This window comes from Empidonax traillii, unplaced genomic scaffold, assembly GCF_003031625.1.
Source record: "Empidonax traillii isolate 1590-97213 ecotype Southwest subspecies unplaced genomic scaffold, ASM303162v1 scaffold191:size1449129, whole genome shotgun sequence".
Lineage (NCBI taxonomy): Eukaryota > Metazoa > Chordata > Aves > Passeriformes > Tyrannidae > Empidonax > Empidonax traillii.
The window spans coordinates 274,821-302,466 of NW_020955384.1; the positions used below are offsets into that span (position 1 = coordinate 274,821).

At 38.4% G+C, this 27,646-nt stretch overlaps 1 protein-coding gene across 1 annotated transcript in view; it reads left to right on the plus strand.

Moving 5' to 3' along the window:
- POLR3B (RNA polymerase III subunit B) overlaps positions 1–27,646 on the plus strand; it is a 73,455-nt gene that overhangs the window by 1,667 nt on the left and 44,142 nt on the right. Inside the window, exons 2-13 of the mRNA XM_027886646.1 lie at positions 159–191; positions 2,618–2,674; positions 2,758–2,822; positions 3,307–3,382; positions 6,227–6,327; positions 7,355–7,446; positions 8,590–8,707; positions 9,728–9,836; positions 17,403–17,525; positions 19,060–19,176; positions 19,678–19,812; positions 24,425–24,586. Coding sequence (XP_027742447.1) covers positions 159–191; positions 2,618–2,674; positions 2,758–2,822; positions 3,307–3,382; positions 6,227–6,327; positions 7,355–7,446; positions 8,590–8,707; positions 9,728–9,836; positions 17,403–17,525; positions 19,060–19,176; positions 19,678–19,812; positions 24,425–24,586 — 1,188 coding nt within the window. The remainder of the gene's footprint in view (positions 1–158; positions 192–2,617; positions 2,675–2,757; positions 2,823–3,306; positions 3,383–6,226; positions 6,328–7,354; positions 7,447–8,589; positions 8,708–9,727; positions 9,837–17,402; positions 17,526–19,059; positions 19,177–19,677; positions 19,813–24,424; positions 24,587–27,646) is intronic.

Sequence of the window (27,646 nt, forward strand, 5' to 3'; positions counted from 1 at the left end):
ACAGTCTTAATTTTTTTTCCTAAATAGATATGATTTGAAATAATGTTACTGACTAAAACCCAACAATAATAATAAAACAAACAATTCAAAAAAGCTCAAGGATCTGAAGTGTTTGTTTGCTGTTTGGAAAGATATTTCAAACTGTTTTTTGTTTTCAGGAAAAATGGAGACTTCTTCCAGCATTTCTGAAGGTTAGTGACACACATTCGTTTCGTGGCATAAGTGCTTCACCTCCATTCTAACTTTATGTTTCCCTCTTCTAGCTTTTGCTATTTTTGCTATTTTTTGCTATTCCCAGAATACCTGTCCTCACCTTTTATGTGGATTACACATTTTTTAAATTTTTTTTTTAGTTCCCTGGAGTTATGGATAAACTCAATTCCATAGATCAGTTTCCTTGTTAATTTACTGATTATTTTGTGTGGAGGCATTCTATTAGAGCTTTGCATTTTTATATTCTCAATGAACAGTGTATATGTGTAATGGTTCCAGATTATTTTACTCTTTTACTGGCACTCAGAGACACTATTTGTGGTCTTTACATATAAGACTGTGGTGCCAGGTTCATGACTGTGTTTGTTGTAGGCAGTGTATAGCTACAGATGTGGATTCTGCAAAGGCTTGAACACACACATATCTTTCCTCATGAAGTCAGAGCCTGACTGAACTCAAAAGTTAGTTGTGTCAACTTCAGTGCTGCTCCTCTAATCTGATACTAGTTGAGGGCCCAGTTCTGTATAAAATGCCATTGAATGTAGTAACAGCACTAATAGACAGTTGGAAGAGAAGAAGGAGAAAGGCAGCAATGAGAATTGTGCCATAAATATGGCAGGTAAAGTCTGTGATGGGCAAAGAGAACCTTCAGGGAGTGGCAGCCTCCTTTAGACCCATCATCAGTCTTTGGAAATGTTGCCCACTTCAGCAAGGCTCTTTTCAACCTCACTTTGTAATTCCTTTTCTTCCCAGTTTCGAATCCTGTGCTTCTGTTTTTGTTGTGCCCCTTGAGTGTTTGATCCTGGCAGGAGAACAAAGTTCCAAAGTCAGTTGCGGATTGTGGATGTTTTCACTTGGATTCAGGACCCTAATGAATTAAAAAAATCTCTGTGTCTCTCCTGGCAAGCACATGAAATTCCATCATGAGCTTGAGCCAGTGATATTGTGTGAATTCCTGAGACTGAAGTGGGGAGGGCTGCTGATTGAGAGGTGCAGTTTGCTGTGTGCTTTGTGCCAAGTGTATCCATCTCACATTGTTTCCAGCCAGTGAGCCCTTTTCTCTAGAGCTGCTGCTGGTGATCTGGCGTTTCTGTTGCATGTTGGTATATTCGTGCCAGCAGTGATACACTTACACAAAGCTGATGTTGTGCATTGCAGCTTCTGTAATGGAGTTTTTTTTCAATTTTACCGTTGATATCACCTCATAAAAATTGGAAAGAACTACCTGATTTTTATACACTAATAATTTTGCAATACTTTGTTGCCTATATCAGATGATGTGCAATGTTTTTGTAAATCAGGGAAACTCTTACATAATGAATTTTGCTCTGGAGTCACTCCTCCTTTGTTTTAACCCATGGAGGCTTCACTGTGCAGATGGATGTGTCCTTCTAAGGTTCCTATTCCTTTCTAATTATTTCAGAATGAACCACTGCCTATTGTGTGAACTACGAAAATTTGGCTTTTTTCAGTATAAAGTTTTAAGTCTTGTAATGTGTTAGTTGTCATGAGGTGTTTCAAAGCTTGAAACCCTCAGAGCATGTAAGCATGTATGTCAGTATCAGCTAGCACTCTCTCCTTACCAAGGCTGGATTTTTGCACTGTAGTTGGGATAGTTGCACCTTTTATTTCCATGAACACCAGTTTATTAACAAAATGAATGTTTCTACTAGTATTCCTTCAAACTAAAATATTTCTTTTTTTTTTTTTATTTTAACCCCAGATCATTTTACTTCATATAACCCCCCTTCTTTTGATTGCTCTAAGCACCTTAAACTCAAATCCTTGAAATGTATTGTATCAGCTCATTAGCTGAGGGAGGGGGTACTGTTTATTCTGTGTGATATTGCCCTGGGCATGGTCTCTCTCCTGCTGCGTAAAGTTTAAACTCAGATTTCTTACAAGTGTCCTTTCCTCCTGTGACTGTATCCTTGCTGGTGACTTACATCTTTCACCCCCCCATTCTGTTCCATCTTTCCTGTCTCATTGGCACTCTCTCATATTCTTTTTGCCACCTGCTCTTGTTAGGGTGCAGACACCTTTTTTCTCAAGCAGCACACATGGTTAGTTTTACTATAAATGATCAAAATAATTTCAAAATAATGTTAAAACCAATAAAATATTTTGACTTGCAATGGTTCTTGTTTGGTTTTATATTGGGTGTTTACTTTGTAGAGTTACCACCTTACTTTTCTGACTCAAAGAACAGTGACAGCTCTGGTGTAAACTTGGAAATATACTGTTTAGAACCAGATTGATTGTCCAGGCACTTCCCGAAGTTTGTCAACTGAAAGAATTTAGCACAGATCCAAAAGTACCTATAAATGCTTATATCTTATTTTCTGCCTTGTATGATTAATGCTACTGAAGCTAATTTTATTTGCTGCATACACATATTTTTCAGGTGAAAGGTCTGGTGAAACAGCACATAGACTCATTCAACTATTTCATCAACGTGGAGGTATGTGCTTACCTGGTGGGAAGAGAGGAGCTTGCAGTATTCAGAAAAGGCACACGGCTCTGTTTTATTTTTTTCCCCTCCAGATAAAGAAAATCATGAAGGCCAATGAAAAAGTCACAAGTGACGCTGACCCAATGTGGTACCTGAAGTAAGAATGAAATGATTTCCGTATCAGTAGCAGCATGCATACTATCTCCTGGGTTTGTTGTTGGCTATAAAATGTTTGTAGGCACTTGTGTAGGTATAAATCGGAGACCATATTCCATGGATTATCTCTTATTTGATGCAATGAAAGATAAGAGACTTAAAGAAGAATCATGTGAAGCAGACTTAATAAACAGCTGTTAACAATACCTTATGTCACCATTATTCTGTAGTTCAGTAGTCTCAGATGACAGATTGGAGTTTATCTATTTGCAAAGGTAATTTGGGGTTTATTGCATGTGCAGGTTAAATTTTAACTAACTAGACAACAACTCAAATACCATGAGTTACTTTGGGAAGAATCGTTTATCATTATTAATCAGCCTGTGTTCATCAAAGTAACTTCATTTTTCAGTATATGTAAAATTTTGCTCCCTTCAGGTTGCCTGAAAAACATTTGGCTAATTTTGAAACTGTTTGTATTACAGGTACCTCAATATCTATGTGGGTACTCCAGATGTGGAAGAAAGCTTCAATGTGACACGACCTGTATCACCTCATGAGGTATTAATGTTTGTGTCTGTCTCGTTTGTTTGATCTTGGGAATGTCCTGGATAGTAGCTGCATATCATTTTATTTTGAGTACAGGCATGCTGTGTTAGGTGATACAATGCCTGTCACTGTAGAAAGAAGTCTCAGCAGTTTAAACATCATGTAATAAAGTTTTTTACTTTTATTTTTTTAATTGTAATTTTTTCTGGTATGTGAAAACAGCTGTGTCCTGTAATTCATAGTAACTGAATTAGAGTGGGTTTCCATGAAAGCAGTGAAAAGTACTTTGCTTGCTTAATCTTGTGGCACTCCTTATGGCAAGCTTAAGTCCTCACACTACAATGTAGTGTTCTTTGATATTTTTATTAACTTCTTTTTAATATTAGCCTTACTACTGTCTACACTGTAAGTCACTTCAGTCTCCCTTCTGGTCTTCTTTGGGAACATATATCTGATCTTTTGGTCATGTATTTTAAGTCTAGGTCAGAAAGCAAATGTGGAAACTTTGAGCAGAAACGGAAGTTTATAAAATTATAAGAAGCTGCAGAAGAAGATTAGCCTTATGGGGAGTATATTTAATTTCTCTGCACTGCTGTAAGCATGTAGGTTAGCAAATGGGCTGTGTACTTCTGGAATAAAGATGCGTGTTGGAGAACAAATGCTGCTCTGACTGAAATCAGAAAGTCTGTTGGTTTTGACCAACAGGATATACGGTAGCTTCTGTATGTGCAAGAAAGCCATAAACTAACATAAGCTTTGGACCTTTTAGGATTGCTTTCAGGTATCTAGGGCCTTTCAGTTCTCTTGGGAGATTGCTCAGGAACACAGTAATTCTCTCCTGCTGCTGTGCTTTGAGATTTTTAACCACTGCAGCAGAGGTAGTGACAACCTCATTTTGGCCTCAGAATTGGAACTGAGCATCTTGTTTGGTTCAATAGAAAGCTTTTAGGACCAGTCAGCCATCAACAGTGCAATCAGATGTAACACATGACAGTTCATGCATCTCAAAAATGCGTAGCTAATGTTAAGTCAGTAGATATGAATGTGCACAAAATGCAGTGGGAGAGATCTACATGAATGAAATTGAATGCAAAAAATTATTTGTGGCCAACAACTCATATCCAATAACCCAGGTATTAAAATGCTTGATTACTTTAGAACTAAAGTTACTGTACATGCAGAAGAGGACAAAATAAATGCTTCATAGATCATATTGACCTTGAGTTTAGAATAACTTACTCTTGCATCTCAGATACATCCTCATTGATACCTAATGCCAGGGCATCGTTTTTCTTTATTTTTAGAGTGCTATACACACATGAAGGCCATAGTTAGTTTCTTAAATAGGATGCTGCTTAGGTCAGGTCAGAGGTACAATTTAAAAAAAAAAAAAAAGGATTGGATACATTATGAGTGTGCCTTTACATTTCTCTTTTGAAGGCTTTTAAAATTCCTTCCCAAAGACACCTAAAATGATCAGGGTCTGAGTCTATATCAAATCAGGCCTAGCTTTTACCTCGAGGTGTCTGTAGTAAGAAGGAAGGTGATACAAAAATGCTAGTGCAGGAATGTTAAACTTTAGTTCATAGCATATTTTATATCTGTGTCTTGTGTTAAAAAAGCGCACACAGAATCCCAAGGCCTTTTTTTTTCCCTAAGTAGTACTAATAAGGCTGGCTGACTCTCCCTCTCTTGCAGTCCTTATGGGAGTTTCATGAACTGTTCATACAGATGAATTTAGAGTAATTAGAAAATGGGAATATTCTCAGTTACTTTTAAATTTTATGAAGTTGCTGCAAGCACAGTGGGACCTAGTTTCCTACAAGTCACAGTTTGAAAACTGGTGGTGCACATCAGTATTTTATTACTAGAGAAGTGGTTTACTTTTTAATGTGGAGAGAAGGAACGTGTGGTTTGTGATGATTCTTGAGGCGTATTTTTCCATACAGATACATCTTCAATGCACAGCACAATCTTAGTTTCCTTTTATAACTGCGTAATCAGCACACTGAAGGACTACAGAACCATAAATGTGCAAGTCTGAACACTGATAAACCTATAATCCTGGAGCTGAAAGGTATAGAGTGCTCAGTGAAGTCACGAGTGACCTGCTGTGAGGGCTCTGTTGTGTTCAGCAAATGCAATAAGGCTTGTCTTGCGTGAGGATATACAATACCTTAAGGGCTGACATCAGAGTGTTAGAGTGAGGCTGGGGAGAGCAGACCAGAAAGATCAGATTAGAAATGACTGAGCCTTGAGCTATATAATGTCCCAGATATGTGTATCCTACTTCTGTTGCTCTCTGAGGAATTTGCGAACAGATTCTGTGAATCTTTACAGGAAGTGATTCTGTACTGAGCCTTCTGTAAGTCATCTTTAGAAATGATACTATATAGTGACATCTGCTCATTCTATTAGTAAGGTCACATGGTGTCACTCTTACTCTTCCATTCTGTCAAACTTCATATGACAGCACAACTCTTCAGCTGTTGAGTCTTCGTATAGAAATGTCCCTGAGCTGAGCACTGCTGAGACACAGTATGATCTTTGTGCTGATTAGACCTTTTTGTTTAATTAAGCAGTTTAGAAGTTATGCTCTGCAGTGCTGTCTTCTAAAGACAGAGATGCACTGGCTGCTTTTGAAACATCATAACTAATTGTATTTGGGTTTTCTTGGGTTTTGTTTTAAACAGGAGAGTCTATCAAACATAGTTCAGGTTTGTGATCTTGGTCAAGCTTTGCTTTGCTTGATTTCTTTGTGAGGACTTTAAAGACACACGACAAACTCGAGATGTTTTAAGAGAGAATCCTCAGCTTGTGAGTCAACATATAACAGTATGACTGTTCTCCTTTTAGTGCCGCCTGAGAGACATGACCTATTCTGCCCCCATTACCGTGGATATTGAATATACACGAGGTAGCCAGAGGATCATACGCAATGCGTTACCCATTGGCAGGTAAGATACCATATGGTGAGCTTCTGGTATTAGTTCTCCTTTGCTGCCATGCTGGGAAGAGTTTTTACTGCAAAATAAATGTAGGCTAACCTTGCTTCCTTGTTAAAAGGAACAGTGAACAGGCAAATCTTGATAAACAGCTGGACAGGATGTGATTTTTAGGTTCCCAGATTTTGTTTTGCAAAAGCTTCTGATAATCTGTCTCCTTCCAAAGATGTTGTCTAGGATTCTATTGATATAAAACCAAAGAGGGAAATACGTGAAAGACTAATGCTTTTTAGCCAAATTACTCAGTCTTCTATGCTTAATATGTAGAGATACATTTGTGAAAGGTGGGTGGTAAAATCAGTAAAGCAAGCATTAGTTCTACTGTACAAGGTTAAGCTCTCATTTAAAATTGGTTTAGTTAAAAACTACAGTTATGTCATCAGAATGGTTTTAAGGGCATACATGCAAGAGCTATGAATTAGTTTTTAATTTCTTGGAATATTTTTCCACCACATGTTGCATCACAAAATGCTTGCTGCAAACTTCTGTGCTAAGACACCAGAGAAATCAGAGATACTACTGGGGAAACTTTATGCTTAGGTTATGTACTAGGGGCACTATCTGTCTGCAGCCAGAAGGTGTCAATCCTGTATGGGAAATGAGATATGAACTGGCTTTATCTAATTAAAGCTGGATTTGCTTCACTGCAGCCTGTTTTCGGAGACCAGGAGTTTTTGCACCAGTTATCATTGGCCTTGGTGACTCTGCTTGTCACAATGCGTGTGGTATCTGCATAACATTTAAGTAGAAAGTCTGCGGTTTCTGCTTGTAGGTGTCAAGTTTCAGGTCTCTTTTAAATTAAATATTCAATGAAATAAGGTGGATTTAAAGGAAAAACCTGTTGGTTGTAGCATGTGTGTCTTCTAATTACCTTAAACGTGTTTTTTCCAGTTTGTTCAGCATGGTTTTTGTTCTGAATTTGACTCTTCATGTTTTTCTATCTGAATCTAGAGTAAATCTGTAACTGTTTTCCTTGCAGAATGCCTATAATGCTGCGTAGCTCCAATTGTGTTCTTACTGGGAAAACTCCAGCAGAATTTGCCAAGCTTAATGAATGTCCTTTAGATCCAGGTAAAATTTCACTCGTGTTTTTGCATTTTTTTGCCATCTCTGTTTTTAGTTTTAAATAATTTTCAGCAAAAAAATACCCCTTTGGTATATTTCCTGCCACCATGAAGTTGTTGTGGAAACTTTTCAAGTGTATGCTTGTAACTAAAAGAAATTTGAAAATTGTAAGACACGCTTGAAAGCATGGATAGTTTGTATTTGTAGACGAAGTTTTCAACCACAAAAACAATATACAAAAATTTTTAATATTGTATTTTGAATTTTGTATATAGTATTGTATAGTGATTTGTGATATGGGAACAGAGATGGAGTTCATTCATGAAATCTAAGTGGACCAGGGAAGAGTGGAGTATAATAGTGTCTTCCGGAGGGGAAACTCTTCATTTTCTGCCTTTTGTAAATCCAGAATAAAGTGTTACATGGAACTATTCGATATGTACAGGGGAGATGAAGGGTTATAACAAACAACTTCTTTGGTTTTTATCTGCTGCCTTTGAAGCATGCACTGCACCTGTGCTGTGCTTGCTTGCAGTGCCAAGGTACAGTGACATGTGCTAGAGGAGCATTAATAGGTAGATACAGTTTAAGAGAAGAATCTAGCATGACTCATGTGCAGATTCCTTGTATTGTCTTAGATACAACAAGGGTATTAAAATACATTTTTAAAAATAATACATAGGAAGTTTTTCTCTGGAGTGCTGAAGAGAGCAAATCAATAATTATGGAAGACTTCTTCTCCTTATTTGATATCCTTATGATATGCTCTTCTGACAGGCAGTATTTTTACCTAATTTATCAAACTAACAATTCTGTTATGTCTTTTAATAATTCTGGTTATGTTACAGTCTGGGGGTTTTTTACAGCTTTACAGTGTCTGTATGTTCTTTTTGTCTGAGTATTTCCCAAATAAAGTCTTGGATCTCAAATACTATGTGTGAGCCTACCAAAAGTCCTGATTAGTGAAATGTATTTGTAGTTACCATAAGTTCCACATCAAGTTTTTCCATTACTCTTTTAAGGGAGAATTTACTCTTCTGTTTTGCACTTTTGTTTACTTTTTAATAATTTATATTCAAAGGCATATTGAAGGAGGCAAGTAAGGCACAATGGTACTGATATGTGAAGTCTTTCTTTTCTGTTGACTAGGTGGCTATTTCATTGTTAAAGGTGTAGAGAAAGTCATTCTGATTCAAGAACAGTTATCCAAAAACAGAATCATTGTGGAAGCTGATAGAAAGGGCACAGTTGGCGCTTCTGTTACCAGGTACGGTAAATGCCTACAATTACATAAAGGAGATAAACCCAAAGCTTTAGAACTTCATTGTTGTAGTTGAAATAGCTGTGTAGGTTTCTTGTGTAGTTTAACAGGAAAAAGATGTAGATATTCAATGTCCCTCTTTTGCTACTGTCATTTTGTATGCTAAACATCAGTCCCCAAATCAGTTAGTACAGTATTCCCACAAAAATCTGTGAGAGTTGCTCACATGCTTCAGGATTCACCCCAGGTTAGGAAAAGCAATTTTTAATTTTTAACATAAGAAAGTGCACTTCCCAGCTGATGATGTTTGGTCTCATTTTGCAGCAAGTAACATGAAGTTACTGCTGTGGAAATCGGATGTAACCTTTTGTCTGCCTCTCTACACCATATTGCCATAAAAACTTTTAAAGGCAGAGACGGTGGAGAAGGAAACAAATATTTTTGTACTGCACCAAGTACTGAAAATAGTAAGGTAGTTTAAATTTGGCCTTTCCTCATTGATTAAGTTTTAATTATATTTTGTTTGCCTTCTGGTTGGTTTCTTTTTAAGCTGCATCTGGTATAATATGGGGCTTGTCACTGTTGAGTGTGAGGGCTGTTTTTATTTATCCAGAGGCCTCTCACACGTCTCTTAAATACTTAACTGTTTCACAGTAAGCCTAGATGAGGCTTAATATACAACAAAGTACTGTTACCTCATACTGTTGTCGCAGCAGTACTTGTGCACAGTTTGACCTGTTGGTTACATCAAAATTGATGATAAAAGCATGCAAAGGTGATTTTGAAGAGTGCAGACTTCTACTTGCCTAAGTCAAATATTTCAAATAGTCCCCATCACAGGTGATAATACCCTCTTATCTTGGAGTTACAGGCTGATGTCTGGCTGTTTTAATATAATTTTTAGAAGAGGAGAGAATGGGATTAATTTAGCTGAAAGATTGTTCAAGCCTGCTAAGTTTTCTGTAAAAGATTTGAGGAGTCAGTGCAAACATTCTGTTGGACATAATATTTTTTTTTTAACTTCAGTTCCACTCATGAGAAGAAGAGCAGAACAAATATGGTTGTGAAACAAGGAAGATTTTATCTGAGGCACAACACTCTATCAGAAGATATTCCCATTGCTATCATATTTAAGGTAATACAGCTGTTAGTTTGGGGGGAAAAGAAAGAAAAGGCAGAAAAAAGCTGTGCCACAGCTCAAGAAAGAAGATTGACAGCAGCTCTCAAGTTAATATGTACAGAAGGACTTGGCAGGGCTTAGAGATTGGAAGTTTTTTTCCCCTGGGAAGTCATCTGTATTGTACAGCAAAAAGGAGAAAAAGTGCTGTGTTTTTCTGGGAGGAGAGCACTGCCGTGCCAAGACAAACGCCTGCTACCCCCTCACTGCCTTGCAGGGTCCCTCTGTTGCCGCAGAAGGTCAGAAGGGTTTTGGTTTGTTACAGGTTATGTTGCGAGCTCATGTTAAGGGTCTTTGGTTTTGGTCCCAGCCTGTCCCCAGCTGTGACTTGTGTAGTGCTGAGTAGCTCGACACCCTTTGATTCAGGTTCAGGGATATGGCATAGCCATGAGTTCATTTATACCTGACTTCCAGTCATAGCTGTAAACAAAACTAATAGCCTCTGGGGCAGACCTGTAATTCTTAGACCTATTCCTAAATCAGATAAGATTACTAGAGTGGCTCCATTTTGTGAGCTGTTCACTTTGCCTGTGAATGAGCCCTGCCGGAATCCCAATAGCTCAGAATCCTTGCCTTTTCAGGAACACTCACCAGTATCTTCAGGTCAGCGAATGCATGGACAGGCACTGTAGCTTTGAGGTGATTTCTGATGGGACTGACAAAGGGCTGTGAGAGACATCCTCTTCTTATTCTGGGCAAGAACTAGGGAGTATTTGCCCTTCCAGCTGAGCTGGTGACAGGGCCATGCCTTGACCGTGATTGCCTGTGAAACAGCCAGAACTGCTTTCTTTCACTCTCTGCTTCTCCCTTTCATTTTAGTTCACTCAAGGATGCACACACTGAATGTGTGATCAGTGTGACATAGCAATGACTTTTGCCTAGCTGCCCAGCAGGACCAGGAGCAGGCTGGTCGCTCCTCTCTCTGAGCAATCAGATGCACAGACTGCAGCCATGGAGGTGTTTGGTGGACACGTGCTGGTCCGGCTGCTGGAGAAAACAGTAGGACCTGTCCTGTCAACTCCTTCCTGGCCTGTAATGCTCTGCTGCTGCCTGTGGGTTTGCAGCCTGATACACTGTGTGTGCAGAAGGAAATTGGGCAGCAGCTTTAGAGGCGGTATTCGCAGGGAAGGTGGCTTAGGGCACTAAAACACCTCTCATTGGATCAAGGAAAAGTCCTCTTTTTGTCTTCACTGTAGTGTTTACAGCACAGGTTTGAAGAGGTAGTATCAGCTCGAGAAATGATTTGCCAGGAGAGGGCAGCACGTGCTCACGGCATCCAGACAGCCTGTGCCCGCAGTGGTGATGTGTCAGCATCGGCATGTACAGGCTTGTGAATATGACCACAGCTCTTGGGCTAGGTGAGAGTTGTAAGAATCGGTTTTCATGTAGGAAGTGCTTTGGTACTAGGAAATAGTTTAATAATTGAGTTTAGACTTAGGAAATAAATATTTGCTATCTCTGATTAAGCAAATCTCTTCAAGTAGTTGGAGGAGGTTTTAGTGACCAGTGTTACAGGAGGTTGAGAAATTATTTATGGACAGAAATGCATGTAAAAGTGCCAGAATTAAGTTAAAAACTTTTGCGTTCCATGGAACTGTTAATGTGGCTCTTAACTCATTTGCTCCAGTACCAAACAGCTGGATTCCACCTTCACTTACAAACTTTTATTGCATTTTGTCACCCCGTGCTGGTACAGACAAATACCTGCTCACATAGAGTAACCGCTCTGGGTTATTAAGTCTGAGGAGATGGTTGTTGGGTTATTTTTCTAAGGCAGGATTGTTCTGACTATTTGATCACCTTCTGACAGTGCTTGCTATAAATATCCGTATATGTATCTTTTATATTTTAAATAATCTTGCATAGTTTTTCATTTATTTATTGAATAAGAGGTTACAGTTTTTAGGAGCTCTTGGCTGTAGTGCTTTTTAGTTATCTATATTGATTTAATAAAGTAGCAAATTAGCGGAATGTTCCATTCTTGACTGGCACTTAACTGTTCTCATGAGTGGTCATTTTCCTTACCTTTCCTTTAATAACATGAAATTCGTGGATCTTATATCCACTTTCTGTGAGTCTCGAGCTGGAAACTATAGCAGTCACCAGTCTCTGAGCTTTCTTTCTCGGACACTGCTGTGTTGTGTTATTGCTTTGTTCTATTTAACTACTAAAAGCAAGGTTATAAGCACAATAGCCCTGAAACTGGAGAATCCCTAAATTGGGGATACCTGTTTAACCTCTGCTCTATCATATTGGCAGTATTATAAACAAGAGATTTGTTGGAAAACCAAGGAAAATAATTCCTTTCTGCTGACACCAAGCCTTGGGCATGAAGCATGTGTCTTCCTTGTTTTACTAGTAGATGTCCTGCTTCTTGACATGTAGAGATCAACTTCTGGAAGGGGCAGAGTTAAGCTGTACAGACAGTCTTAAGTTCTGAAGTTTTGATTGCCTTTGACTCCTTGCCTTTTACTGTAGCTGCTGCATGTGTAATTTCTAATTAAAAATAAACTGAGAAAGCAGTGTCAAATATCTACTGCTCTGCATTTCCTTCCAGACCAGCATCCAGTCTCCACCAAGTTCCACAGACCTTTGTGTTTTGACTAAGAAAACAAATAGTTATTGGTAGAGGGCTGCAATGCAGTGCATGGGCCAGCTAGAGGGAACAGTTTTGTCAGGGACCCCCTGAGAGTCAGTGGGAGAAAGCTGAGCAATTTTGAATTGTCTTTCTGGTCTCAATAGCTTTAATTAACGTGATGTTCCTGCAAATTACTTAAGAAGTGGATCAGGTGCCAAAAAATCATTGTAATGTTAGAGAAAAGAGAGCAAGTATTGGAGATCCATCATCTAAGTGCATTTAAAGCTACTGCAACTGTAAAGTGGAGGTGTACTAATATATCCCTTAGAAATCTTTGTCAAAAACAAAGGCTGTGAAATACCACCTACTGGCAGAGCTGAGACCTGAAATTCCTAAAGAGCTCCTTAGATTGCAGTCTAAGATCACCCTTGTGTTCCAGGCATAAAGTCAGGGACACAGCTGTGTCTTAAGACAAAACCTGAACATAGTGTTCCCTGTCCTTCCTTTTGCTGAGGAGGGAAGCTGTGAGGAGGGGTGGAAATAGGGTGGATCTAAACGTCCCTTGATCTGGATAGGTAGGGGGACTGGATCTTGTAGGGTCACCCTGAAGGAGGCATCTACCTCACAGTTCATTCTTACCCATAGCTGCCAGCCAGAATGACCTTGTTCTGCTGGTTTGATTTTCTGCCACCCAGACCTGTAAGGATCTTCGGGGTTGGCACGTTCAGATGTTTTACAGCCATTTGTTCCAAACACATGTAAGTTGTGGTTTTGTGAAGTTTAGCACACTGACCACAACTAACTGAAATTTGATAGGCTACAAAATCACAGTATCTATTCTAGGACAGACTTGGAGTATCTACTCTTCAGATGTGGAGTTGTTAGAGATTTGTGGCTGTGCTAGCTAAGCAATCTTCCCTAACCTTTCTTGTTAGAAGTGACAGAAGCATTTATGCAGTCACTATATATGTAAATGCAATCTTTGGTTTGAAGTAGTGATATAAATTGGACAATTTTGTCCCCAAAGTATGTCTTCATTGAGGTTTGAAAGGGCTGTTAACTGCCTTGTAATGGGAAACAGACACCGCTAATTTGCTTCCTGCTTACTTTGAAACACTTTTTCATGAGTTAATATACATACACGACCAGAGTGCTATTTAGGATGTCCCGAGTTGACTTGCAACCCCGTGAGACCTTTGTTTTAGCTGTGCCAGTTGTGCACCGCTCATGGGGCTTTGTGAACTGTTCATAGTGGCTTTTTGAACATGTCAGGCTGTGAGATGCACATGCTTTACCTGGGGGGCTTGGGCAGTTTTAGATAGCAGCGAGCATTAGGGGACGTGGAATATTTGTGTAGTATGTAAGGGTGTTTCTATCCTGAAAAACATCAGGATTACAGGTGAGATGGTGTTGCTGGTTTTGCAGGGAGCTCCCTACATTGCAGTGAGGTAGAGCTGTTCAAAGGTAAGGGCTGGTTTTCTTTTATGTTTATGGTCTTGATTAGATAGACTTGAGTGAGTCCTGGGAGCTCAAGTAAGTGAAGGTCACATGCTGCACCAAAACTGGTGAGGGAAGGAAGAGATTTATAAGTAACCTAGAGGGACTTGAAAGTTGAATTTTACAACCTGAATCATTAGATGAAGTATCTTTAGTTCACGTTGGAGCTATAAGGAGCTGCTCTAGGACCTGTGGCAAAAGATTTGAATAGCAGGTCAAGTTTCATTTTTAAAAACGTGTGTTAGTCTTGGAGCTGTTTAGGTGCAGCTCTAGAGGAACAGCTGAATGGTGGTCTTACTGGATCTGCAGGATTATGAGTTCCCATGGCTGTAGTTTCATAGCTCGTATCTTTTGAATTATGAAAGCTCCAGACAATTCTTTCTGTGATTTCAACCTTGAACTTCCCTGACATCTTTTTAATCCAGTCATCTGCCTGTCTCCATTCTGTAATTTAGCCTGATGGACTGCAGAACTACATTCTAGAGAAGTACCATGGAAACGCCTAGACATCATCATTAAGACACCAGCTGGGGGAGGAAGAGCTGTGCTCACACTCTCTCATGCACACTCTCGTGTGTACGTGTGTGCACACATAAATATGGATGTGCACGCGTTTTGGTCAGTGGGAAGCTCTCTAGTCCTGAGAAGTGACTGGCCCCATTTGGATCACTTTCTCACTTGAACTCAGGATGATCTGAATATTCTGAGTGGTCACTTTGACTTATCTGTTTTATGTCTGTTGACTGCTGGCCTTCAACCGTGCTCTTCAGCAGCCTGCCACCATCTCCCTCCTCATCCTTTAACAGCCACTGTTAACTTACCTCTTTCAGTGACTCCTTCACTCCCCTGTAAAATTATCCCTTTGTGACATTGCCTTCCGATCAAAAAGAAACAACACATCTTGTCTCCTGGTTTGCTTTCATGTTAATTCCCTTTCCCTCAGCTTTGTCCTGGGATCATGAGTGCTTTAAGCTTAGGGCCCATTCCTATGTTGCACATCCTCAGTGTTTCTGTAACACATGCAACAACCAAGGAATATTTTGTTGCTGACCTAATGAGGTTACAGGCTTATTCTGAAGTACCTTTTTTGTTTTGGTTTGGTTTTTTAGTTGTGGTTTTGTTGGGGTTTTTTTTAGAAGTGTAGCATCAGGGCCAAATTTAATGAAAAACTAAGTGTTAAGATTACAAATCTGTCTGATAGCAGCATGGGCCTGTTGCTTGCCCTGTTAGTGTTGCATGTAGGTGGATTTTTGTATGCAACTGTGCTTAGGATGGTTGAGACTATAGAGGAGAATAAATAGGTTTACTTTTAGGCTGTTGTATCAGCACATCTTCTTCGATCATTTGCTTGAGTTTTTAGTTGTTACTCATAAATGAATTTCGCCCCATTTGCACATATCTAACAATACAACATATACTATTTGGTGGCAGGTCCTAGCCTTTCCCACTCAGAAATTCACAATTCTCTAGTGAATTTGCTGCTGCAAACTTCAACTAGAAAATCTATGCTGATGTAATAAAACATCCTATTCTGATCTTTTGTTGTGAGACTTCTGATCAGAGAATTCATCAACTTAAAAAATAGTCATCAATCCTCTTTAATTTACTGGTTTTTAGTGGACAAAAGAGCATAGTAAAAATGAAGATTGACTTTTTTTCCACTTGTTTTTTTCACTTTTTTATGACACAATCTGATTGCCATCCCATAATTAACCTGATGGACAGAAATAGGGTGATATTGGCTTGCAGCTGATGTGGCTTAAATAAATATATTCGTGGTATATGTGCCTAGAATGGCACAAGAATTTTGTTCTTCTGTAGGCTAGGTGCAATAATTTTATGAATCCAGTTGTCATTCCTAAACTAGTTTGCTGGTCAGCTATTAAGTCCTAGGCACATGGAAAAACTACTATTGTGAAGCTTTCATGCTTTTGTAGACTTTCTTATGAGTCTGGCTCTTGGGTAATGAGGGATTTTGTTAACTCCTCTGCTGAGGTTTTTTAACTACTGCGTAACCTTTTTTAAAAGGGTGAGGAAGTGTAATAATATTTAAAAAGCAGAGATCTCAACTGCAATAATGTCACATGGGCAAATTCTGGTTCTGAAAAGAGCCTTGAGATCAGAGGGGTGACTACTCAGTGGGAGCAAACTGTGATGAAACACTCTTACCTGGTGAAGTAACGGTGTCTTGATCTGGAACTCAAGTCTGTCTGAGATGGTGGAACTGTGATCTGTACTTTGCACTAAAAGAGAAGTGTCCTCACCCTGTTATGGATGTGTGGTACTTTTTCACTCCTTTTAATTTGTAATAAATCACAAGGTGAAAAGACAGAGTTTGCGTTTAAAGGAACTTCAGCCAATCACTTCTTTGTTGAAGAAGAAAAAAATGAAAGAAAAAAGAAAAAAAAGGAAGCTGGATACTTCACAGTTAGAGCAACAGTTTTGCAAAGGAATAGCATTAGCTAGGTGTTAAGCAAAGTGACACTCAATGAAGGCAAAAAGAAAGGAAGGTATTTCTGCATTTTTGAGGCAAATGTGACTTTTTGAGACACTGCCAGTTTTTAATGAGAACCAGAATACTGGGATCTACATAGGCCATTATTTACAATGGTCTTTGTGGCAGGCAGTTTGGAGAATAATGTGAATGCAAACGTAACTTCCTCACAAAGTTCTGAGAAACATATTATAATTCAGCCAGAAGAGGTTTAGTGAGATTATTCCATTTCTTGGTATGGCAGAGCTCCAGGCAAATGTGTGAAGGGGGGAGCTTTAGCACCATCTGGAATCCACAAAAGCCTTCACTGCTGGCTGCCACCTTGAAACACTTACTGATAGAGAGATTTTTCTAAACCTGTTAAGAGCTTTCTTAGTTTATTAAGCTTTTTTTCTGCTGTATAAAGTCTAACAAGGTGTCCAAGGATCAGTGAAATAACAGAATGTCTTTCAAGTGGAATTGTGAAGTCATCTTCTAAATGCAGAGAGCTGCAAAGGAGGTAGATTGTAAACGTTACTCAAATATGATGTGCTGCATCACAGTCAACTGAGTTTGCAAAATTGCTTGTGGTAACAGACTGTGTACTCTTTTAACAAATTTCGTCTTCCTTTCTTTATTGTAGGTTCTGACTTGGTTTCATTGTTACACACGTTGGGTTGTTACTACCTACTTTTGTTTTTTTCCTTAAAAAAACCCCATAGAATTTAATGCTATCAGTGAAGGAAAAAAATGGCTCCCTAAAAAGTGTGTGTGTTCCTGCTGCTTATCAAGATTTCCATTTAACTTTCTTCCATAGCTAGAATATGTGCTGCCAGTGCCAGATGGCACAGTTTCTTAGAGAAGAGCTAGCTCTTGCTTAGTAGTAATGCAGACAAACAATACCAAATTAGCATAAGCAAATGTCAGTGAGTTAACATAAAGCCTGTGTTATTTCTGTCTTTTCTTCTTTTCCTAGGCCATGGGTGTTGAGAGTGACCAGGAGATTGTACAAATGATTGGCACAGAGGAACATGTGATGGCTGCATTTGCTCCTAGCCTGGAAGAATGCCAGAAAGCTCAGATCTTTACACAGATGCAGGTGTGTCTTTTCACATGGTCAGAGGCCATAAAAATGCAAAGACAGTGGGTATTGAGCACTTTGCTGTGTCAGCAATGGACATACACTTTTGTTTTAAGGTTTGTTTTGGGGGGGGTATTTTAAGCTGTGGCTTTTTAAGGGGTCAGGACTCATCAAATGTGAGACTTTGCTCTCAATACCTAACTGGGGAAAAATCAAAAGTCAAAGTAAAAAAAAAAGTGAAAGTCAAAAAACGCTTTGTTTTCAGAAGCCTGGTGTTGTTTTAATGACATAAGCCTATATATGACAAGTAGCAATGTTCATAAAATTAGGGGAGTTTTTCGAGGACTATGCCAGTTTTTAAAAAGGAATTGCATACCTCATTTCTCAGAAGCCCTATTAATGTGGATATGACCATTTCATTATGAGCAAATGTTCTCCTCCAATTCTAATCTCTTGTATGAAGCCACCCTCTGTCCTGATAAAGACTTACCAGAATTCTCTTAGTTGGTGTACTTTTTTAAGTAGCCAGAACGTTGGCCATTTTTCTGTGAGCATTTCCATCATGTACGTATTAATCTGCTGGAAGAAGCTCTTGAAGATTAATCTTACTTCTGCTCTTTTGTTGTAAACTTTGTCAAATCTTTCCCTGTGTGACGTTGAGTATTGTAAAATAAGTATCATTCTGGTTTTCATGTTCTGAGGCTCTTGAGGGTTAGAGGTAGCTTAAAGAGCTCCTAATTCAGAGCCAGAGGAGTAAAATGGTGATGCTGGAGGAACATAGAGCAATGTGAAGCATCCAGGATGGTAGAAAAACAGAAATACAGAAGTTACTCCATGCCAGAAATGTCAGATGAAATTAGGAGAATTAGCTTTTAATGAGGAAGGTAAGAGATGGAAAGGATAGTCTGTCATTTACTGGAGAGGGTAATTCTTTTGCACAGTTTCATGGCTTCATTTCCAGGCAGGAACTTCCTGTGTGGACTTGGATAGTTTCTTGACTCTGACTATGAATTCTGCAGATTGGTTAACAACTGGTAAGAGAATAAGAATCCATTAATCATTGCAAGGTACTCCAGGAGACAGTCGGGGATGCCACACAGTATCTTTTGTGGATATCAAACAGTGAGTGCTACCTTATGGTTTAATATCTGAATGAAACTTAGCAAGTACACAAAAGAAATGGAGATTAAAATTCTAATAAATTAACTGGATATCTTTGGAATTTATAGAATTCTCTTTTCTGTATCTCTGCAATAATCTGTCTTTTAATATTGTAGTATTTATGCATTTTCACCACTTTCCATTCCAAATGTAGCAACCTATGATAAACAACAAGTTGTTAATTTAATTATAGTAAACTCTGTAAATTTTCAAGAGGTTTTTTTTATTAGCATCACTTACATCTTTGTTGTTTTGCAGGTTGCTTGGAGTTTATATCATCTGTGGCTAGTGGGATTGCACACGTTGAAGAATACATACAGATCTCCATATGTGTATATTTATATAGGTTACAGTTTTGTTACTGACTCAGGTTAATTCTGTTTCTTGACAGGCACTGAAGTACATTGGAAACAAAGTAAGAAGGCAAAGGATGTGGGGAGGCCCAAAGAAAACAAAGATGGAAGAAGCCCGAGAGCTGCTGGCTTCAACTATTCTGACCCATGTTCTTGTATGTAATGGTCTGGGTTTTTTCTAAACTGGGGTAAGGTTGTGTCATTATTTATGCTGTGAGCTTTGTTGGCAGAGAAAAATGTCTTCGATGTCTTTGTAGCTGAGGTAAATTAAATCAAAATAAAGAGAAAGACTTGGATTGAGTCAAAAGAAATCTTTATGAAATGCTGTACCATTGAACTACTTATCATACTATGCATTTTTTTTCGGCACTGCCAGGCAGTATCAGCTGTTAGTTCAGGACCTTCGTGTCATGACCTGTACCTTTATTCTGATTTACTTTCATTTTCTATCTGTTACAAAGTCACTAATAACAAGGGGTTTTGCATTTTTTAAGAAAATAAAGCTTACAAATCCCTTTTGTAACTCCTCAGTCAGCACAGATTACCAGTGATTTAAATGCATGTGTTTGTCTGAATAAGAACTAAGGAACTGATCCTGAAACATTTGTATGTTTTTGTTTTGTTTAGGATTTTTTTGGTTTTTTGTTGGTTTACAGGTGAAAGAATTCAATTTTCGTGCCAAGTGCATATACACAGCAGTAATGGTACGCAGAGTAATTTTGGCTCAAGGAGAAAATAAAGTAGATGACAGAGACTACTATGGAAATAAACGTTTGGAGTTGGCAGGGCAGGTAAGTTTTTACTTCAGAGCGAAGTGTTGTTTTGGAGTTTTGTTATCATCTGCTTTTAAAAAATGCAGAATAGGGAGCATTTATGCCTTCTCAGTTGAAGTGTTTTTCCTCTCATTTTATTTTTGTTGGCTGTTCTGTGTTGACTCACAGATATGCTTCTCTGATTGAGGCTAATAAGTTATATTCTCACTTCCATATTGCCTCTTTATACCAGATAAAGGGACAGAGCAGTGCAAATACGGCATCAGTTCTAGTTCTGTTGTGACACTGTTAGTGCCAAGAAGACAGCATTAAGATCTGTCTTCCAGTATTCCCCTCTGAGCAGCTGGGTAAGGGAATAAACTGGGAACAAGGAGGTGCCTGCATGTCAGGTCCAGGCTGTCCCATTGTGGAGAACCCAGCTTGTGTAGCAGCTCACAGAATGGCCTCACTCAAGCCTCCTGCAATTTGGAGCCCATAAGATTGCTTATTTGTTGTCAGCTGCTCTTCTGGTCTCTAGAGTAGCATGAATTAACAGAGTAAGTGGTTCGAGGTTAACTGGAGCAACTAATGAAAGTGGATTGCGTGGACTTCTTTGCTTGCAGAATTTTGGCACTGGAAGTGGAAGCACTAACAAATGGCTGTGAAGGAGAGAGTGGTTTGAGGTCTCTGACTGGCACCATTCTTTTTCAGAGAAGGGTGGCAGTTCACAGCCATTGGCCAAACTGCATTCCCCTAATGCAGTTGCTTATCAGATGAAGGAACTGCTTAGTTACCAGGGCATGGATTTTTCCTTGCCATGTGTGGTTATTCAGTTAAAGAGTTTGTATTAGGATTGGACTTACTTGCTGTGCTCGGTGTTAATGTAAGTTGGAGTTTTAGTAGTGGGTATCATCCCTAGTTATTGATCATGATCAGAAATTCAGAGAATAAACTTAATGCACTGGATTGCAGAAATTCTGCATCTCTGCTGCCCACATCATTTGTATTTCAGCACATGTAACAATATCTGTTCCTTTTTGTTCATACGCAGTGGAAATTCTCATTTTTAAGATGTGCGCTTGCACATTGTCTCACATTCTTCCTTCCCACCCTGTCCTGTCCTCCATGCACACATGTGAACACACACACACAGAGCATGCAGTCATTTTCGAATAAAAAACATGTGCTTTGCTTCCTAGTTTTCTGAAGAAACTAAGATGACACTCTTGATAGCATTGGAAGCACAAATATAAGGGGAAAAAAACTTCCTAACGTGTTAGGAAAAGAAATTCACTCTTCAAATTAGTATGTTTACTGTAAATCAAATTTTTAATCTTCTGCTAAGGCAGAATATATTTCTAAAGTGTAAGGGGTATTAAGTGGGCATTAGGGCAATATTCTAATGGGATAAATATTTTAAGCAGTAATGAATTTATTTGGTTTCAGGTGTAATGTTGTTGCTGTAGTTCAGTGTGACTGTAATCAATAAAATTAATTGTTGTCATTGTATTGTTCTTAACTGGACCGAAGGAGTCTCTGCCTCTAAAAATCTTAGGAAAAAAGTAGAACAGGTAAAAAAGTTTTCTACAAGCTGTAAGAAGACGACTTCTGCTCACACAGATGTTAACAACCAAAATAGTTTTAAATTAACTTGGAAAAGGTTTTAAATGTAGAGGGTCATCATAACAAAGCCAATATGTATCTTTTCTACATGGAGGAGAACTATTCAGTTTGTAACTATTCAGAATTATTCAGATTGTAACACTTGACTAAGAGTAGTTTTTTCTCTCTTGTAGTATTTTAAATACTCATTTCAAGCTGAAAACTTGAATTCCTCTCTACCATGTTATTGGTAAAATATTAATTTGATTGGATTACAGACTAAAAAGTGTGGAAATTTTTTCCCAGTTTCTGAATGGTTTTGTTTAGCTAAAGTTTCTGTGGATAAAATGGTTGTTGGTGGTTTGTTTGGTTTGGTGTGGGGTTTTTTTTTTTTTTTAATGCCAGCATGTTCCTGGAATAAAAATCCTGTTGATTTACAATTTGAATAAAGAAAAAAAAAAAGGCAAGTATTCCCATGAGAGAAGAAAAACATAGTGGTCTAAACAATGTAAAGACATAAAAGGCATTGTGTTTATAAAAATGTGTGAAAACAATAGCTGCTAATTTCACACCCCATGGGACAAGAGAGTACGAAATGTGCTTTAGCTTTAGATAACAGAGTTGTATCCACTCGCCAAGCTGGTTTACAGAGCTTTCTCTTAGTCTTTCTGCCACTAGAGGCTCGGTAGGCCAGGTGCCAGCTGAGGTGTTAGCAAAACCTACCGATTTCAGGCTTAATCTTTTCACCTACCTTTTCTCTTTCCTTAATGTGTTCATTATTTGCTAAGCATTACTCTGTTCTTTGTCCTCGGTGGTTTTGGTTTTTTTTTGTTTCTAATGCAGCTTGCTTTGTATGGGTGAGATATGGAACAGCACCAAAATCCGGCACCCTGGAAAGCAAGGGATTTCTACCCTGTGACAAAAGAATACCGCCTTGACTTCAGAGATTGCCTAATCCCAGCTGTTCTGATAATATAATTAAGGCTGCCTAATGTCTTTAATTTTGCAACCAGTTTGTGTGAAAGGGAGAATTTGGCACTCTAAAGGCTTAAACGCTAAATAGCAATCTCAAGGCGCCTAATTAGAATTCTCTGACATTAAGCTAATTGCTGAAACTGTATTTCAGCAGCTTAACTTCTTTATTAATTTTTCTTAGGATTTTCAATGAAAATCAATTGATGAGCTGTCAGTATTTTTTCCCCTTAAATATAATTTGCTCTTTCGTGCTCCTTTCTGAAGCAGGCTGAAAGGCCCTGGACTAACTATGAAATCCATTGAATATTATCAGTAGCATTCCATCCTTTTCCTTTAATCTCTTGCTCTTGACCTAGATAATGTGGTTATTGTGAGATTCTTCTTTGCCAGATAGTCAGAGCTTTTACAGAGCAAGAGTCTGTGAGTGAAATTAGCAAAGTACAACACTTTTCAGACTAGCAAATAGTAGGAAGTCGGTTTGCTTGGGGTGTAACTCACTTTATTAGTTCAGGGAACAGGAAGGATAGTGTGGCTTTGCAATCCCGATGGCATATGGAATTATGAGATCTTTGCAATTCTGAGATCAAGGAATCAAATAGGTAGACATTTTCTGAGTGATTTTTAAGTGTTCCATTCAATGTGTTGTTAAATGTTTGAAGTTTGCTCAAACTTGTTGAGATCAAATGGATGCCATGGTTGATTTCAAAAGAGCCTAGTTCTTATTAAACAAGACTAACAGACATCTTAAAACTGTTCATGTTCCTTCCTTTTACTTTTTCCCTACTTTTGAAATTCTTCCCTCATAATCTAGGTTTTGGAGACTCCAGGGGGTTCTCCTTCCTAATACAATGCTTCATAAAAGATGCCTTTGTTTCTGATGGAAATCTTATTGAAATTAACTGTGATATTGCAGGTGAGATGCGGGTGACTGGATTTCTTTTGACAGTGGTGACAGTATAACTTTGTAACTATTAAGGGTATTATAAACATCAGAAGGGAAAAAAGGTCTGTGACAACTTCTTATGCAAACATCAGCACTAAAACCCCCATTTTTCAAGCAAAATGTCTCTGTTCAGAGTAGCAATAGAATTTCATTTTTGCCAAGGGTTAGCATACAGTTTGTGTTGTCACTGGTTTTACAATTTAAGTGTTTCTTATGTCTTACAAAGTAGACTGTCAAAGATAATCCAGCCTAGCTCATCAGGGGTCTGTCTTGAGCTTCTAGTTATTATTTGGTATATTTATATTCTTAAATGTATTTGTGATGCCAGTGAGGTAGCTTATAATTTAAGTTAGATGCTTTACAGTGTCATTTGCCAAATTTTTTGGCCCAGCTGGGGAATGTAGATAGAGGAAAGCAAATGAAAGCTAGTGGACAATCCCAATGATAGAGGAATGAGTGTTTTGCTTCCTTGTCTCCAGAAGGTGAGGACGGTGGTGACTATGTCTGATGGAGTCAGTTGGAATTCAGTTTAATTCTGCATATAGAGAAATTAAATGATACAATTAATTCCAGAATGTCTTAGCTTGTGATGGATGAATGCATAGATTGTTCAACCCTACAGTGTATTTGTACACTGGGAACTACCATTTTTGGCATTGGTAGCTACTGCATTTTTAGTTCTTCTGACACTTGAAGCTGCTGCAGAGTTGAGTCCCAGGACAGGACTGCCAAGGCTTTAGAATTTACCCTGCTTGCTTGCAAACCTAAGCATTTTGAACACTTTAAATGTATTATATAATGCAGATTTAAGTGTTTTGGAAAGCTATTAGTGTCTGCAAGGAGAGGCTGAGCAAACTGAAGACGCAAAGCAAATTGGAGAGTGAAAAAAGTCAGGTAGCCTATTCTTTTTATGACTATTTTAACAAGTAGAAGTTATTGATATATACCTATACAGGAAATAATAGGTTTAAAAAGCAGCACTTTTGAATGATTCTGTTGCTGGGTTGTTTTACTTTAACTGACAAGAAGGATAAAGGTAGAAGTATTAAAGGTGTTTCCCCTCCCTTTCCCCATTTCCTGAACTTGAAGAAGTATAATTTTTCCCTTAATCCAGCTGTTTTGTATTTCCAGCTTCTTTCTCTTCTATTTGAAGATTTGTTCAAAAAATTTAACTCTGAACTGAAGAAGATTGCTGACCAGGTAATCCCCAAGCAACGTGCAGCTCAGTTTGACGTCGTGAAGCATATGCGTCAAGACCAGATCACCAACGGCATGGTCAATGCCATCTCCACAGTAAGTCTTTTTGTTCTCATTTTAGTATATAGAGTTTTTTCACCCTACTAAATTGTGGAAATCTGTAAATTCTTTTCTGATGAATTTAATGGTTTTTGTTTGAAAAGGGCACCTATTTAACGTTCTTTATAGATTAAAGTTACAAAACTCTGTCATGGGCAGGGCTTTTGGAATTCACTGAAGAATTAATAATCATCAAGCCACTGTTATTGCAAAGTAATGGTTTCGTGTTTGTGAAGGAAGGGTAGAAACAAGCAAATTTAGAATAGTGATTGTTGTATTTATCTAATTTGCTGTCTTCTAGGTTCTACTTGACTGTGGTGTTGGGTTTTTTTTTATTATCTGGATTTAGGTAGGGTCAGGTTACATCATTTGTCCACAAGATGGTTGGAAAACAGCATGAAAACAAACCGAACCAACCAACCAAAAGCAAATAAACAAAAAAATTAAACAGCACCAAAACCACAAACAAACAAAAACCCCCACACCGAACCAAAAATCACAGCCTGAGTTTTGAGCTCTTTAAGGGCGGTGCCTTTTTGTTTTAAAGTTGCTAGTATGAATAAATTTTCAGCATACAAGTTAGTACTTCTCTGCTAATGATACTGAACTATTTAACAGGGAAATCTGCTGCATACCATAGTATTGAAAAAAACCTCTGATAATTAACCTTTATATATTTGTCTTTGTTGGGTTTTAGCCTGTGTCTGCCTTCTGATGGAATGGATATTTTCATTCTCGCCGGTGGACAAGAACAATAATAGTTACTAACTTTGTATTTTACCTCAGACATCTGCTAGAGCAGTTTGTGAGATTGTTCCTGAGACCTATCTACTAGCTTGTAAATTACTTTGAAATCCATGATTTTTTAAAAGAAATTAGATTAGACTTAAGTATTTTAAGAGCTGGTAAAAATTGTGAAACTTAATTTTTAATCTTTGGAGCTCTTGAGAGGGCTTCTCTATCTAGCATGAAACTAAAATTTTTCTCTTTTGGTTCTTGTGAACAAAATTAGCAAAATATCAAAATTGCATCCAAAGCCACCAGCAGTCTGTAACTTACAAATCCCAGTGTTAAAGCTTATCACCGTTTAATTTTATGAGTGCCCCAAATGTAGTTAAATCTCTACAGTGCATGTAACCAAAACAATTGACAGATTTGTTTCTCTAAATGCTAGTGCCTTCTTCTAGCCGGTGCCAGTTTTTCCATTTGGACTGACAGAGATAAATCTGCAAATATTCAGTACCTATTCAGTAAAGTCTTCCTTCTTCCACTGTCTTTGGACTTTTTTTTACTGCCATATAAGCAGTTAAACACCATCTGCTCTTAAGCGTTGAAAAATAATTTATGAGGAACAATGCCCAGTGCATACTATTCAAGAGATTAAGCAAATACCATAAAAATCATTCTTGGAAATGACAATCTCCAATCTCACCAGAATGTTTCAATGATATTCTCCAAGAGCATGAAATAACTCGGCGGATTCGTAATTACACCAGTAGCGTGCAAAAGAATTCGTAGCCCTGGTGCATCAACTACAGTGGTGTTCAGTGATATTTCCTACAGGTTATCTTCTTGCCCTGGAAAACACCAGAAGAGAGGGTAGATCAGGCAATAATGCCACAGACCTGATAGAAATTTCAGCATCTGAAGAATCATCTGATGCTACCGAGGGAGCAACTTCTCATTCACAGGAGTTCGTGATAGGGTGTTCTCAATTGAGGGTGGTCTCACAACTGCCCTGGGCCCATTTTGATTTGGGTTTTTTTGACAACTTCTGAAGGATTCAGCACAAAGAATTTTTGTAATGTTTCTCAAGCAGCGTATTTACATCCTTTTTCCTCCAGTCTTTTGGATTTCAGATTCTTCTGGGCAGCAAAGAAGAAACCACAAGCTAATCGAGACTACAGGTGCAGTAATTTCTAGTGTGAGGCAAAACTGCTCGTTTATTGTGGTCTTCCACTTATATTCTCATAACTCCTAGTCTTTAAAGAATGGAATGGTCAGTGAGTGAACCTTTCCGAGAATGCTGAGATGAACAGGTTTCTTTTGACTGCCTTACCATGGGGCATTTTGTCTTCCTACTTTCTGTTACAGATTTGAGACTATTTGATAGTCTCTTCAGTGGAAGAAAATGGCAAAATCAGTTGTGTAGGTGGTGGTTTCTTACTGTTCATCACTAAATGGGATTGTGCTGTTTATGTGTAAATAAAGAAGCCAAGCAAATCACCCTCTAAAAGGTTTTAGTGTAGTACAGCAAGCAAGCTACAAATTATTTGTTAGTTAGCTGAGTGTATCAAAAAGGCTACAGGAACTAGCCGAAGGCAATCCTTGGGGAAATGTTGCCTTTGGACTGGCCAGTAACGTGGTGCCTGGGGTAAATAGTAGTATTTCAGACAGAAACTTTCTGTACCCAGTGACTCAGGTGCTGAGAACTGTACCTGGAGTAGATGTCATGAAGGCAAAAATTGTAGTGCCAGATTTCAAGATTACGGTAGAGAGTATTAAATCTGCTTAGCATTGAAACATATTTATGTCCTAGAACATTGTCTGAGCTCCTCTGTTCTCCTAATTAAAACCACAAGTGACAGTACTTGTGACAGTCCTGAAACATGAGAACTCTGATATGTGCATGGATCTTGCATTTCATACTTGATGTAATCCTACCAGAGAAGCTGGGTACATCTACTCCACACACACACACACACACACACACACACACACACACACACACACACTCTTCTGTGAAAAGACACATCAGTGAGTCTTTTCCCTCTGAATTCTAAAAACAAAAGGCTTCAAGAAAGTACAGAGGGCTTTGATGTCAGACTTCTCCAGCATAAATCACAAAAAAGGCAAAAGTGAAAGCTGGTGGGATCGATTGTAAAAGTGTTGCTTCACTCAAAAGACCTTTTTTTACAAAGAAACCCCTAATAAACTATAAAAAGAGAACAGAAAATAATTCAGTTTAGCTAAATTTGAGTATGGATTTATCTGTTAGGGACAGATGAAGAAGAATCTTTGTGTGATTGAATCTATAATAACGAAAGTATCCTGTCA